At 41.5% G+C, this 14036-nt stretch overlaps 1 protein-coding gene across 4 annotated transcripts in view; it reads right to left on the minus strand.

Annotated features, from left to right (window-relative positions):
* The window catches only part of MED27 (mediator complex subunit 27), a 217978-nt gene that overhangs the window by 70438 nt on the left and 133504 nt on the right, over positions 1–14036 (minus strand). For all 4 annotated transcript variants that reach the window (XM_021927098.2, XM_003911162.4, XM_009187966.4 and 1 more), the window contains exon 4: positions 5561–5654. In XM_021927098.2, coding sequence (XP_021782790.1) covers positions 5561–5654 — 94 coding nt within the window. The remainder of the gene's footprint in view (positions 1–5560; positions 5655–14036) is intronic.

Raw genomic sequence — 14036 nt, forward strand, 5'->3', positions numbered from 1 at the left:
CTCTACAATGAAAACTATAAAACATGATAAAAGACATTGGAGAAGACACAAAAAGATGGAAAGATATCCCATGTTCATAGGTTGGAAGAAACAATATTGTTAAAATGTGCATACTACCCAAAGCAATACACATTCAATATAAGCCTTATCTAAATACCAATGATATTTTTCACAGAAATAGAAAAAAAAAAAAAACCCTAAAATTTATATGGAACCACAAAAGATCCAGAATAGCAAAAGCTACCCTGAGCAGAACAAAACTGGAGGAATCACATTACCTGACTTCAAATTATATTACAGAGCTATAATAACCAAACAGCATGGTACTGGCATAAAAAGACACATAGATCAATGGAAGACACTAGAGAGCCTAGAAACAAATCCATACACCTAGAGTGAACTCATTTTTGACAAAGGTGCCAAGAACATACATTGGGGAAAAGATGTCCCTTTAATAAATGTTGCTGGGAAAACTTAATTTCCATATGCAGAAGAATGAAACTAGACCCCTATCTCTCACCATACATAAAAATCAAATACAAATGGATTAAAGACTTAAATCTAAGACCTCAAACTATGAACCTATTACAAGAAAATGTTGGGGAAACTCTCCAGGACATTGGTCTGAGCAAAAATGTCTTGAGTAATATCCCATAAACATAGGCAACCAAAGCAAAAATGGATAAATGGGATCACATCAAGTTAAAAAGCTTCTGTACGGCAAAGGAAACAATCAACAAAGTGAAGAGACAGTCCGTAGACTGGATCTGCAATATTACGGAATTTGCAAACTACCCATCTGACAAAGGATTAATAGCCAGGATATATAAGGAGCTTGAACTCTACAGGAAAAAAAATCTAATGATCCGATTAAAAAATAGGCAAAAGATCTGAATAGATATTTCTCAAAAGAAGACATATAAAATGGCAAAAACCCAGTTACAATAGCTTTTATCCAAAGACAGGCAATAACAAATGCTGGCGAGGATGTGGAGAGAAGAGAACCCTTGTATACTGTTGGTGGGAATGTAAATTAGTACAACCACTATGGAGAACAGTTTTGAGGTTCCTCAGAAAACCTAAAAATAGAGCTACCATATGACCCAGCAATCCCACTGCTGCATATATACCCAAAAGAAAGGAAACCGGTATATCGAAGAGATAGCTGCACCCCCATGTTTGCTGTAGCACTGTTCATAACAGCCAAAATTTGGAAACAACCTAAGTGTCCATCAAGAGATGAGTGGATAAAGAAAATGTGGTACACATACACAACGGAGTACTATTCAGCCATAAAAAAGTACGAGATCTTGTCATCTGCAACAACATGGGTGGAAACGAAGGTTGTTAAGTTACGTGAAATAAGCCAGGCACATAAAGATAAACTTTGTTATGTTCTCATTTATTTGTGGGAGGTAAAAATTAAAGTAATTGAACTCCTGGAGATAGAAGGATGGTTACCAGCAGCTACGAGGGATAGTTGGGGTGTGAGTATGGGGGCAGGATAGTGGGGATGTTTAACAGGTACAAAAAGTAGTTAGTAAAAATAAGTAAGCCTTAGTATTTCATAGTACAACAGGGTGACTACAATCAATAACAATTTAATTGTACAGTAAATAACTAAAAGAGTATAATTGGATACTCTTGAGAATATCCAATTCTCAAGAATAATAACAAAGAATAAATGCTTGAGAGGATGGATATCCATTTACCAGGATGTGATGATTACGCATCACAGGCCTGTATCAAAATGTCTCATGTACCCCATAAATATATACAATATATATACATTTTGTGTACGCACAAAAATTAAAATAAAAACTTTCAAAAAAAAGTATCCTGGTATATGCAAGAGAATGCTCATGCCAACATTAGTTATAAAGCAAAACTGTAAACAACCCCAATGTGCCTTGGCAAGAGAAAGGATAAAGCGTGGACAGTCACAGGATGGTCATTAGATGACAATGATCAAACTGCAAGATACGACCACCATCAGGGATACAGCTCAGAAACAATATACATAGTATGACACTATTTTTACACAGCTCAAAACTCAAGGAGGCATTATTTAGCGATACAGGCACATGTGGCGAACTGCATTTTAAAAATGAGAAGGGGGTGCCTCTCAGGGTAGAGATGACCACGGGTCAGGAGGCAGGGATTGGGGAGGAGCCATATTGGTTATGTTCTATTTCTCAAATTGAGTGATGAGCTCATGGGTTTATCTAAGCTTTATAATTTACATATACATTACATATATTTTTTAGTATATATCAAATTACATAATTTAAAAATTTTAAGAAAAATCTGGCCAGGTACAGTGGCTCATATCTGTAATCCCTGCACTTTGGGAGGCTGAGGCAGACATATCACTTGAGCTGAGGAGTTCGAGACAAGCCTGCCGTCTCTACAAAAAATGCAAAAATTAGCCAGGCATGGTGGCACACACCTGTGGTCCCAGCTATTCAGGAGGCTGAGGTGGGAGGATTGCTTGAGCCCAGGCGGTGGAGGCTGCAATGAGCTGTGATCAGCAGCCACTGCGGTGACAAAAGTGAGAATCTGTCTCAAAAAAAAAAAAAAAAACAACGAAAAAGGAAAAGAAAAAATCAGCCTGGTGACTGGTAGTCCAAATCTTACTTGCCACCAGCATGAACTGTCCTCAGAGACAAGAGAAGGATAGCATCCTGGAGGCTTGGGGAGATAGGGATAGGTGTTCTGACCGCACAAGCCCAGGAAACAACTTCCTCCAGTTCCTACTTGTCAAATGAGCACAGTTGGTGCTACCCTACCTCGAGGACCACAGTGGGGATCAGATGAGACAAGTGCTGCGTAAGCCACAAGCCTCTGTCCACACAGACGTTCACTGTGTCATACAGACAGCTGGTTCCTCTAGGGAATTACTTCCCCTCCACTCCTTGCAGTTCTGTGGGGCTGCCAAGGCCTGACTCCCCCATCCTCGGGGCTCAGGGCAAAGAGCAACGGCAGGCTAGGCCAGCAGGAGTGTTCTTCCCAGATTGTATGCACAGGGATGGAAGGCAGTTCGTATGGAATCATTTGGGCCATGGGGCCCCCTAAAAAACATTGTCCTGATCTTGTTCCTGACATGCCTGGAGCTACTCTGGTTTTTGTCCTGCCTGGCAGGTCAGCTTCATCACTGAGTCTCATGCACCTGGCACCATCAAACAGCAAAACCCAACCAACTCTTTCCTTATGTGAGTCAATCAGTTGCTGTTGACCGCATTCAAGGAAGTCCAGCCAATTCCGGAGGAAATGCCATTTTATTTCAAAAGCACAGGCGCAGTTCGGACATTTGCCAAGGGAGGTAAAGGAAGGCGTTGGCTGAGACTGCTCAAGTGCACCCTGCTTCAAAGGTCTCCTAACTGGTCTTTCCCCATCAGTCTCACTTGCCCCCAACGCCTTCCGGAATACACTGCATTCCCGGTTAATTCAATTTATTCCAGGTTCATCTCCAGAAAACACTTTCAACTCTTGCCAACACCTCCTGCCTACAGTCTAGGCCCCAAAACTTTACCAGTGAAGTCCAGGGAACAGGTGACTAGCAGTAGGTAGTGGGGGAGGAGGCATCTGTTGGTCCTGCTCCCCCTCCAGGTAGGAATTCCCGTCACCCACCTCATGATGGATGTGGGAGGAGTGAATAGCCTAGAGATTTGCCATCTCATAAAATTCCAACTTCTAATAGTAAACGCCAAACGCAGGCATTACGTGAAAAGTACGATTAACCCCGTGGCAATCTGATTCTGAATCAGATCACCTACCACTGCTGCTGTAAGTAAGCACCAGCTTCTGTGAGCTCCTGTGTCGCTGAAGAAAGATAACAAGTAGGCACCTAGATGCACATGTCTGAATTAGCGGGGGTGGATGGGTGTTGGTGGTAGTAAATAAACCGGGGATGTGAAACGTGATTCTTGCCTTGAATTGAGTCCCTAAACTCTCTCATCAGTCTATTAGGACAGAAGCTCCATGGGAAAGCAGGCGAGGTCGACCGTCACTGTGAAATACATGCCTGCCTTCTCAGGTGGAAGCAACTCATCTGTGTAGCCTATTTGCCTGGAATCTTGTTCCCTCTGCTCATTCCCTTCAATGCCAAATCCCACCCTCGTCATGAAATGGGAGCTCAATGACCCAGAAATAATTTGAACAAACCTATTTCACTGAGGACGCATTCATTTCTATCTTCATTAACTCTTTGGGACCCTGTCAGGTATGCCGAGAGCAGGATTTATGTTTCAACTGCTGGGTCTGGGGTATCTTAAAATCTGGGCAATTTGTACATTTAACTGAGAGAGACTTTTTTTTTTGGAGACAGAGTCTCGCTCTTTTGCCCAGGCTGGAGTAAAATGGCACAATCTCAGCTCACTGCAACCTCTGGAAGCAGAAGATATTTTGTGTTCTGTAGACAGATACATTTTATGTGAAGAAAACTGTTTCCCTTTTCTATGAAAAAAAAAGCCCATAGCATTATCTCCTTTTCTTTATGTTTTAACTGAAAGAAATTTTTTAAGTAGCATGTTATCCAGGTGGATGTCACTAATTTTTTTCCCCCACAAATGAAGTAACAAACATTTAACAAGCCCAGATCTTTTCCTGTCTGAAGACCAAAACACACATGCACACACAATGTTCCCCTAAGATGAATGGGCTGGAGTAAATAGTAACTCATCCTGGGTGACTGGCTATTTATAAGATTTCACACAAGTAAAATGCTAAAATACGGGGAGTTCACACTAGGCTCCAAAGCAGCAACAGCAGAATAGATGGAAAAAATACCCAGTCCTGAACCTTACCTCCCTGATGCTCATTGAAACCATCATTCTTATTCAATAAACTCTGCTTTTTTATAAAATGTGGTGGTTCCTCAAAAATCTGTGTTCAGGGAAGTATTCTTCAAGCACATACAAGTGTTATTATACAGACCACTAGAAAAGCTTCTCATCATTGAGGTCTCTATGACTTCCTAATTAATAATATAATCTGGCATTTCTATCCCACTGTATTTCCAAAACACACCTGTCTTTGGTGAATTCATGCAAATACAAACATCCACCAGGAGATTATGAGGTGATGTGTTCAGAGCAAACCATAATCAGAAACAGCAAAACCAGAAGTCATCAGTCACAAGTCTTAGAACACTTTCTTCAAATACATAATATTCTGGTTTTGTATTAAGAGAGTGTTTTCTTTAGCAGGATCTAATAGTTGAGCATCACTATTGTCTACTATACTTCTTTGGGGAAAATAGAAAATAGATTCACCAAAACATTGGGAGGTTGCATGAAGTGACTTAAGGTGAAATGGTCTTACAGTGTCTTTCCTCTCTGGTTAATTCTTACATGAGATCTGCAATTTTGTTCAAAAGCAAGGGTTCAATGTGCAGAATTATTAACCTACAGAATGCCAGTAAAGGAAATACGTTATTCACCATCAAATCGGAATTTAATCCCCATTCTATATAGATCCTACAACACAGGACCAGAGAATTAATTGAGAAGTCCATTTTTTTTTCCCCAACATCCCTACAAATCAGTCAAGCTGATCTTACCAGAAGCATTGCTGATGTTCCATTGGGTCTGGATAAGTGGATGGACATTTCAGGAAACATCCTGTCAATGCGGTTGATCACATCATCAACATATCTAAGTGGGAAAAAAATAAACATGCAGTTAAGAACTACAGATTAATAGTATTCGAAAGACATTGTTTTTAAATGTAATTTTAAATCAACATAACACATTTTTAAGAAGGCAAATAGGATTAGAAACCTTTTTGTCTTTACCTCTGTATGTCCAGATAATGTGTTTTTAATGCTAGTTCTTGATTTTTCATTTTAAGGCACGACTATTAATTTTCTTCTATAGGAGGTCAGAATTTAGCTGTGTCACCTGCTGGGTCACTGGGCTCCAACAACATGGCTCCCTCCCTTTGTCCTTCCAGTCCAGGATGGCAGCAGTGTCCTGCTGTTGCACACCTCTGGGCTGTCTCACTGTCTCATCAGGCTTCTCCTCTGAATCACTGGAATAACCAATTTCCGGGATTAAATTCCTTCTGTTTTTTTTTGACAAAAACTTGGGTGACAATTGCTGTGTCACCCAGGCTGGAGTGCAGTGGCGTGATCTCGGCTTACTGCAACCTCCACCTCCCGGGTTCAAACGATTCTCCTGCTTCAGCCTCCCAAGTAGCTGGGACTACAGGTACATGCCACCACGCCTGGCTAATTTTTGTATTTTTAGTAGAGATGGGATGTCACCACATTGGCCAGGCTGGTCTCAATCTCCTGACATTGTGATCTGCCCGCCTTGGCCTCCCAAAGTGCTGGAATTACAAGTGTGAGCCACCATGCCCGGCCAATTCCTTCTGTTTTTAAATACCTGAAGTCATTCCTGATCTCCTGGTTGTGCTCTGATTCAAGTTATATCACAATTTTTACTTAAATCAGTAGTCTGTGATTATATTCTAAAATCTCTGCATATATTTTTAATAGCTGAGCTACATAGTAGCTCATGACTACATTTATTTACTTATACAGCTTTCTGTTTCCTTGTATTTCTATTTTGCCTTTCCTTTTTTTCCTTTTTTGAGACTGAGTCTTGCTCCATTGCCCAGGCTGGAGTGCAGTGGTGCTATCTCAGCTCATTGCAACCTCCACCTCCCAGGTTCAAGCGATTCTCATGCCTCAGCCTCCTGCGTAGCTGGGATTACAGGCGCCCACCACCACTTCTGGCTAATTTTTGTATTTTTAGTAGAGACGGGGTTTCACCATGTTGGCCAGGCTGGTCTCAAACTCGCCAGCCTCAGTCTCCCAAAGTGCTGGGATTACAGGCGAGAGCCACGGCACCCAGCCCTGTTTTGCCTTTTCATTTGATTAGTTTTCTATGTATCTGTTACAGTTTTATTCCCAAACTCTCTACCTGACTCTTACTCCAAACATATCAGGCAAGCTTTCAGCTTCATGTTTTCCTTGGAGATATCCCACCAAAAGGGAATCCTCTGTTCTTACAGCCCAGATGGAACCTGTATCTCTTAAGGTTTAATAATAATTGAGGTCAGTGACATTAAGGACTGAGCATGAGAACTGGCACATATAAAGGACTCAAAAATTGTAAGTGCCCTGATGGGTAGTTCTACCACTTACACCATGGGCCAATTCTGCAAAAATGCCCTCTCTTACTGGGATAAATTCTTCCCTACAGTGGTAGCGCACTGTGAAGACATCAGCCCATAGCACCGAGTAGGGTCTGGCTCAGGTCCTTTGAGAACAAAATCATACAAGAATTTGTGTTCACCATCCAATCACACTGGACACAAAGAGGATGTATAATGTAACAGCTGACATGTAAAACTATCTATTAAGGATTTTACATTGGATTTCATATCCATTGGCTACGACAAATTAAATTACATGTCCATTAAGTCAGGGACCTATAAAAGGTGTATTCTCTTGGGGTAAGAGGGAGATTAGTTCTCTGTTCACAACATGAAAAGATTTTAGTTTGAACCTGGGGCTCATGAGAGAGAGCAGAAAACATAATGCCATTTGTTAAAAAGCGAACATCACATGCCAGCTCTGAAAGTCAGAAAGCGACCCTACCTATTCTCTAAGGAAAGCCTATCAGGTTTTCCTTAGAGAATGTGATGTTGAGTTTTAAAACTTTCAGCTGAAGAAGGAAGGGGAAAAATGAGAGAGGGCCCAGCGGTAAACAACGACAACAGTAAGCAGACTGCAGCAGAGATGAGCGAGAAGGTCTGGAGGTGCACTGAAGGGTATTTGCTCCTGGAGAAAAGAAGGCCGAGGGAGACTTTGATATTCTTCAAGTACATGAATGGCTTTTATGAACTCAGTACCAAACAGCATCTCCCATCTCTTAAAAGCACCATACTGTGAGGATATGGCACCAAAAAGTGAACTTGCTCAGAAAGAATGAGAGCATTTCTTAAAGGCAAGGCCCCATTCTGCCGAAGTTTTTTTTTTTTTTTTTTTTTTTTTTTTTTTTTTTTTTTTTTGAGATGGAGTCTCCCTCTGTTACCCAGACTGCAGTGCGGTGGCACAATCTCAGCTCACTGCAAGCTCTGCCTCCCGGATTTACGCCATTCTCCTGCCTCAGCCTCCCGAGTAGCTGGGACTACAGGTGTCCACCACCACGCCTGGCTAATTTTTTGTATTTTTAGTAGAGACGGGGTTTCACCGTGTTAGCCAGGATGGTCTCGATCTCCTGACCTCGTGATCCGCCCGCCTCGGCCTCCCAAAGTGCTGGGATTACAGGTGTGAGCCACCGCGCCTGGCCTCTGCTGATTTTTTAATGGTTTAATAAACAATCTTTCCTGGATGGCTAAGACACAGGCTGACCACACATCATGTCCCATGGTTCCTTCTAGATTTATAGCATCATGACACACAACCTTGGATCTAAGCTTAAATGCTACAAAAGGGGTGAGAAGTGAAGAGAAGAGGAAACGAACTCATTTTTCATCATTGCCTGACGTTTCTTGAAATGGTGAAGGCACATGACAAAAATGTCATGCCCAAAGTTTATACCAGGTCATTGGAAACATTCCTGCATGTATATACTTCTTTTCTAAATCTATATGTGTGGTTTAAACCCAGTTTCTTCCGACTCAGCAGGAAGCAAACATCCACTGTCCTGCGTGAATGGAGGTCATTGCTAAGTATATGCTAATGGGGAGGAGGACAGGCGATGTCTTCCGAACTGATCCTCAATCAATAGCCATCATAGCTCTGGACAGCAGAAAGCAGATGAATATGCAGATCTTCAGCACAAAGGTAACATCATAATTTGCTTTCCCTTGTACCTTTCACCTTGAAGGCATCAAGATACATTCTGGAAAACTAGTTTCCTTAGGAGGCTAGAAAAATAAAGAAATGAGGTGGGTTAAGTGATGATCCCGGGTCAAGCAAAAAGCCAGAAACCAAGCTCAGTGTGTAGATTTCTAGAATTCCATGCCAACTACCTAACTTCGCTTGCTTTTAGTAAGGGCCAGAGTTCTAAATGGGCAAACAAAGGTTCCTGGCCATTTCTGATTCCTTTATTGATGAGATTTTTACCTCTAAGAAAAGGCAATGGCAAAAGAAAAATAAGTTCCTAGGGAAAATATCTGCTGTTGGAGCGGGTAAGTGAAGAGATCCAGGTGGGTTTCGTTGTTCTTGTCTTGTTGTTTCTTCCCCAACCCGTGACCTTAGACAAAGCTCAGCAAACTCAAAGACTGTAGGAAGCAAAACTGCATTTTCAGGAGATTGTTTTCCATTCACATGTCTAACACAAAGGAGATGCAAATTTTTTTTCTACAGGTGACATTATGTATTTGCCAAAAAGGGAAAGAGAGAAAGTCAGCTGCATCTTTAGCTGAGGAAAACAATGTCTAAATTCACGAGGCAAAAATCAAAACACTTCATTTTCAAACAGACCCAACCTTCGAAACACAAATCAACCACTAGTGACTTGACAGAAGTAAGGAAAGCTTGGAGGCTCAAATTAAAAATCTAGAGACAAAAATGACACTCTTTTTTTCACTGAGAGAGGGAGTGTTGATACGGGAGGTGGTCTCTGGCAGTACTCTCCGAGTGTTGCCTCCCGAGACAGTGAGCACTGCTAGCGTCTGCAGCGGGCTCTGCAGTGCGGCACCCCACTTTGAGAGCAGGGCTAAGGACAGGTAGGAACAGCGTGCTCCCCTCCTACACTTCCACCATATGTTACACTCTGTTCTGTGGCAGAATCAAATTACTTTAATTTTTACCTTTGGAATATAGGCAAACAAGCAGTAACACAGCAGTGGTGACTAGTTTACACTTGAGCAGACGCGGAGCGGAAAGACATTAATTTAGTGCCAAATTGAGCAGTGAGTCACAATTTGCACATATCTGTCAACCTGTTAACAGGGTAATAACTTGGAAAGACTGCTGTTCCTATTTACATTACAGAAGCCTTTCGAAAATGGAGAGCTGCTTGGTTCTCCTTCTTGAAGTATTTGGTCAATGAGGTGGCTTGATGGTCCAAGAACTGGGCTAGAAACACAAACTTCTAGAAATTACAGATTCAAATCAAGGTATGATCCATAACTTCAGTATGTTCAGATAGAAAACGAACTTTTAAACAACCAGAGCATTCTGTTTCCCTGTCCTTTGCCTTAGCTGCGGTCAGACTCTCAACGGTTTCCAATCCATTTTTTCCCAGCCCAACCCAACCATCTCTTCCTGAAGGACAGCTTCAGTCTCAACTGCCTCAACATCTCCACTGCATCAGAAACAATCCAACCATTCTCAAATGGCTAAAATGGATTTCAAGAGCCCTATACTTTTGTTCACTTCTAATTTTCTTCAAGTAGCCCAGCTTGCTCCTTTCAATGGCCTTAGTCTGAGAACTAAAGAACACCAGGACCTCAGAGGTCCTCTCATCCACTGTCCCCAACAATTTAGGGTTTTAACAGCATCTCCAACAGGTGGTCTGCATAAATATCCCCCATCACCACCTCATGAGGCAACCCCTTGCATTGTTTGACGTCTGATTGTTTCAAATCCACTTACTAGTATCTGCACCCAATCATCCTACTTTAGCCTTTAGAATGGCACACAAATATTTCCTCCAAAACCTAAAGGCTTTCTGGGGTCCATGAATGGACTTTATAAAAGACTGCTGGGTTTTCTGATTTCTTTCATCAGCGGTTTTTAGTCTTTTTTTTTTTGAGACGGAGTCTCGCTCTGTCACCCAGGCTGGAATGCAGTGGCACGATCTCAGCTCACTGCAACCTCTGCCTTCTGGGTTCAAGTGATTCTCCCTCCTGCCTCAGCCTCACAAGTAGCTGGGATAACAGGCACCTGCCATCATGCCCGGCTTATTTTTGTATTTTTAGTAGAGACAGGGTTTCACCATGTTGGCCAGGCTGGTCTCCAACTCCTAACCTCAAGTGATCCGCTTGCCTCTGCCTCCCAAAGTGTTGGGATTACAGGTGTGAGCCACTGCGCCTGACTGGTTCTTAGTCTTTCTTGGGTCACAGATCCCTTGAAGAAGGTATGAAAATTAAAACACATGTCTGTACAACATTTTATCTACAAACTTCTGCAGTTCATAGACCTTTAAAGTCCACAAGCATCCCTGTTTTAGCCCTGTTTTGGAACTGTGGTCCCTGGTTTGCTTTTTTGTTCTTTTCTCAATGGTTAACTTTTGTTTTTCAATAAAGCTATTTTTATTAAAAAAATATATATATTTATATATTTGTTGCAGCCCAGAAGTGAACACAACTGAAATGGCGTAGGGGGTACAAAGAATCTACTAATTCTTATCGTCTTTAAATCATGTTTCTGTGATAGAGCTGTAGGCTAGTTTTTGTTTATTTTTTAATTGACAAATAAAGATTGTATATATTTATCATGTACAGCCTGTTGTTTTGAAATATGCATATATTGTGGAATGGTTAAATCAAGCTAATCAGCACATCCACTGCCTCATATATTTAGCATTTTTTTCATGTGTGTGGTGAGAACACCTAAAATCCACTGTCTTAGCAATTTTCAAGAATATAATACATTGTTATTAACTATAGCTACCGTGTTATACAATAGATCTCTTGAATTTATTCCTCTTACCTAATTGAAATTTTGTATCTTTTGATCAGTATCTCTCCCCAACCCCCACGCTAAGCTCTTGGTAACTACCACTCTACTCTCTACTTCTATGAGTTCAACTTTTTTAGATTCCACATAGAAGCGAGATTGTGGCCAGGTGCGGTGGCTTATGCCTACAATCCCAACACTGGGAGGCCAAGGCAGGAAGATGGCTTGAGCTCAGGAGTTCGAGATCAGCCTGGGCAACACAGCAAGATCCTGTCTCTAAAAAAGATAAAAATAAAAAATAGCTGGGTGTGGTGGTATGTGCCTATAGTCCCAGCTACTTGGGAAGCTGAGATGGGAGGATCGCCTGAGCCCAGGAGTTCAAGGGGGCAGTGAGCGGTGACTGTGCCACTGCATTCCAATCTGGGTGACAAATAAAACCCTACCTCTTAAAAAAAAAAAAAAAAAGAGAGATCATGTAATATTTGTCTTTCTGTCCCTGGCTTATTTCATTTAACACAATGTCCTCTAGGTTCATCCATGTTGTTGTAAACGACAAGATTTCCTTCTTTTTCAGGCTGAATGGTATTCCACTGTGTATATACAACACATTTTCTCCACTCATTCATCCACTAATAGGCAGTTAGGTTGATTCCACATCTTGGCTATTGTGAACAATACTGCAATGAACGTAGAGATGTGGATGTCTCTTTGACACACGGACTTCATTCCTATGGACATATACCCAGTAGCGGAATTGCTGGGTCATATGGTAGTTCTAGTTTTAACACTTTGAGGAACCGCCATACTATTTTCCATAATGGCTGTACTAATTTACAGTTCCTTCAACACTGTGTGAGGGCTCCCTTTTCTCCACGTTCTTGCCAACACGTATCTTTCGTGTTTGTTTTTAAACACCTGCCTCTGACTGTTACTCATCCTTCCAACAAAATCAAAGACCTACCTCCATGACTTTAGAGGTTATCTGATTGGGGTAACCACTTTTGCCCTCTAAAGTCACATTTCTCATGCTTCACACCCATGTCCTTGTTTGTATAAGCAAAGGGCTTCCAACTTTTTATATCACTGTTAAGGCACAGCTCAGTGGTGAACTAAAATCTCAAGTCCTAGGAGGGCCAAGGGGACCCTTCGCTCCAGCTGCAGTGACTATTACAGCCTCATCTAGGCTTCTTCCACGTCCCTGAGCAGGCTCACTCTATCTTAGATACTGTGCACACTCTTTCTGGAAGATTCTTCTCACAAGTATTCTCACCCCCGTGCCTGGGTCATTCCTACTCATGCTTCCGTCTTTGAGTTTCATCTTAAATGATGCTTCCTCAGGGAAGTACCGTCTCACACTTCCCTTGGCACCCCATCAGTCAGTGTATCCCATTTTATCTCTTATGATACTTTTAAATTTGCTTTGTGCTCCTGTCCCCTTTGTCATTAAATAATTTTTTGAGTGACTATTTAACACCTAACTCCCCTACAGAATTCTATGGGAATCTATGACTGTCTTCTTTGATGCTGAATCCCAGCATCTTGCCACAGTGCCTAGCACCCACTAAGCATGCCTTAAATATTTCCTGAATGACTAGACTGCACATTAAAAGTAAGCCACACAGACCCAAATTAGGCCATTATAAAACAACTACAATGCAAAGTTCTCTTTAGCAGAGGAAGATGTGAGGTGTCAGGGGTTCATTACTTAGCCATCAAAAGTCACCACCAACAGCAACCAGAGAACTCCACAAAACCAACCTCAAAGAAAGCCGCAGATATCCTTTATAGTCTTCCAGCTTAATATGCAGCTACAGAATCCCTGCATCTGTTTTAGTGGAAGCTCAGTGCCTCTTAGAAGCAAAACCTTCTAAAGAAGCACACTGTTATTGACATGCCAATTTTAAAATGTTGCTTTTAATGAACTAATTAATTCTGCAAAACATTAGTATAAAGATGCATGCTACCAAATTGGGATTACAATACCAAAATGATAACAAAACAGAATGTGGAAGACATTTCTAAAGATATCGCCTTTGCAAAACATTAATTTTTTACTCCACACATTCAAATACATTGCAAAGTATTTGTTATTAAAACCTTAAAATAATTTACTGGACAGATGGCTTAGTTCTCTAAAGACTGACCCCCTCCTCAAAAGGAAAAAAAAAAAAAACACACACAACAAATCTGGGCCCTAGCCAGTGATCCCATATTAGTGTGATGCTTAGCAGCTCGAGCCGGATTTAAATAGCACTTACCCCACACAATGTGTAAAATACATGCTGTTCATTTTCTCCACCCGTACAAAATCTAAAAGTTAGGAATGCATATATTAATAGACCACCTTTTGGGGAAAGGGTAATGCCCAGTAGATACCAAGAAGGGAATCATTTGCACGATCTGAAAATGATTTAAGATTTCCCTCCATACCTGTCCGCAGTGATGAGACTGAGAC

The sequence above is a fragment of the Papio anubis genome, chromosome 13, assembly GCF_008728515.1.
Source record: "Papio anubis isolate 15944 chromosome 13, Panubis1.0, whole genome shotgun sequence".
Taxonomy (NCBI): domain Eukaryota; kingdom Metazoa; phylum Chordata; class Mammalia; order Primates; family Cercopithecidae; genus Papio; species Papio anubis.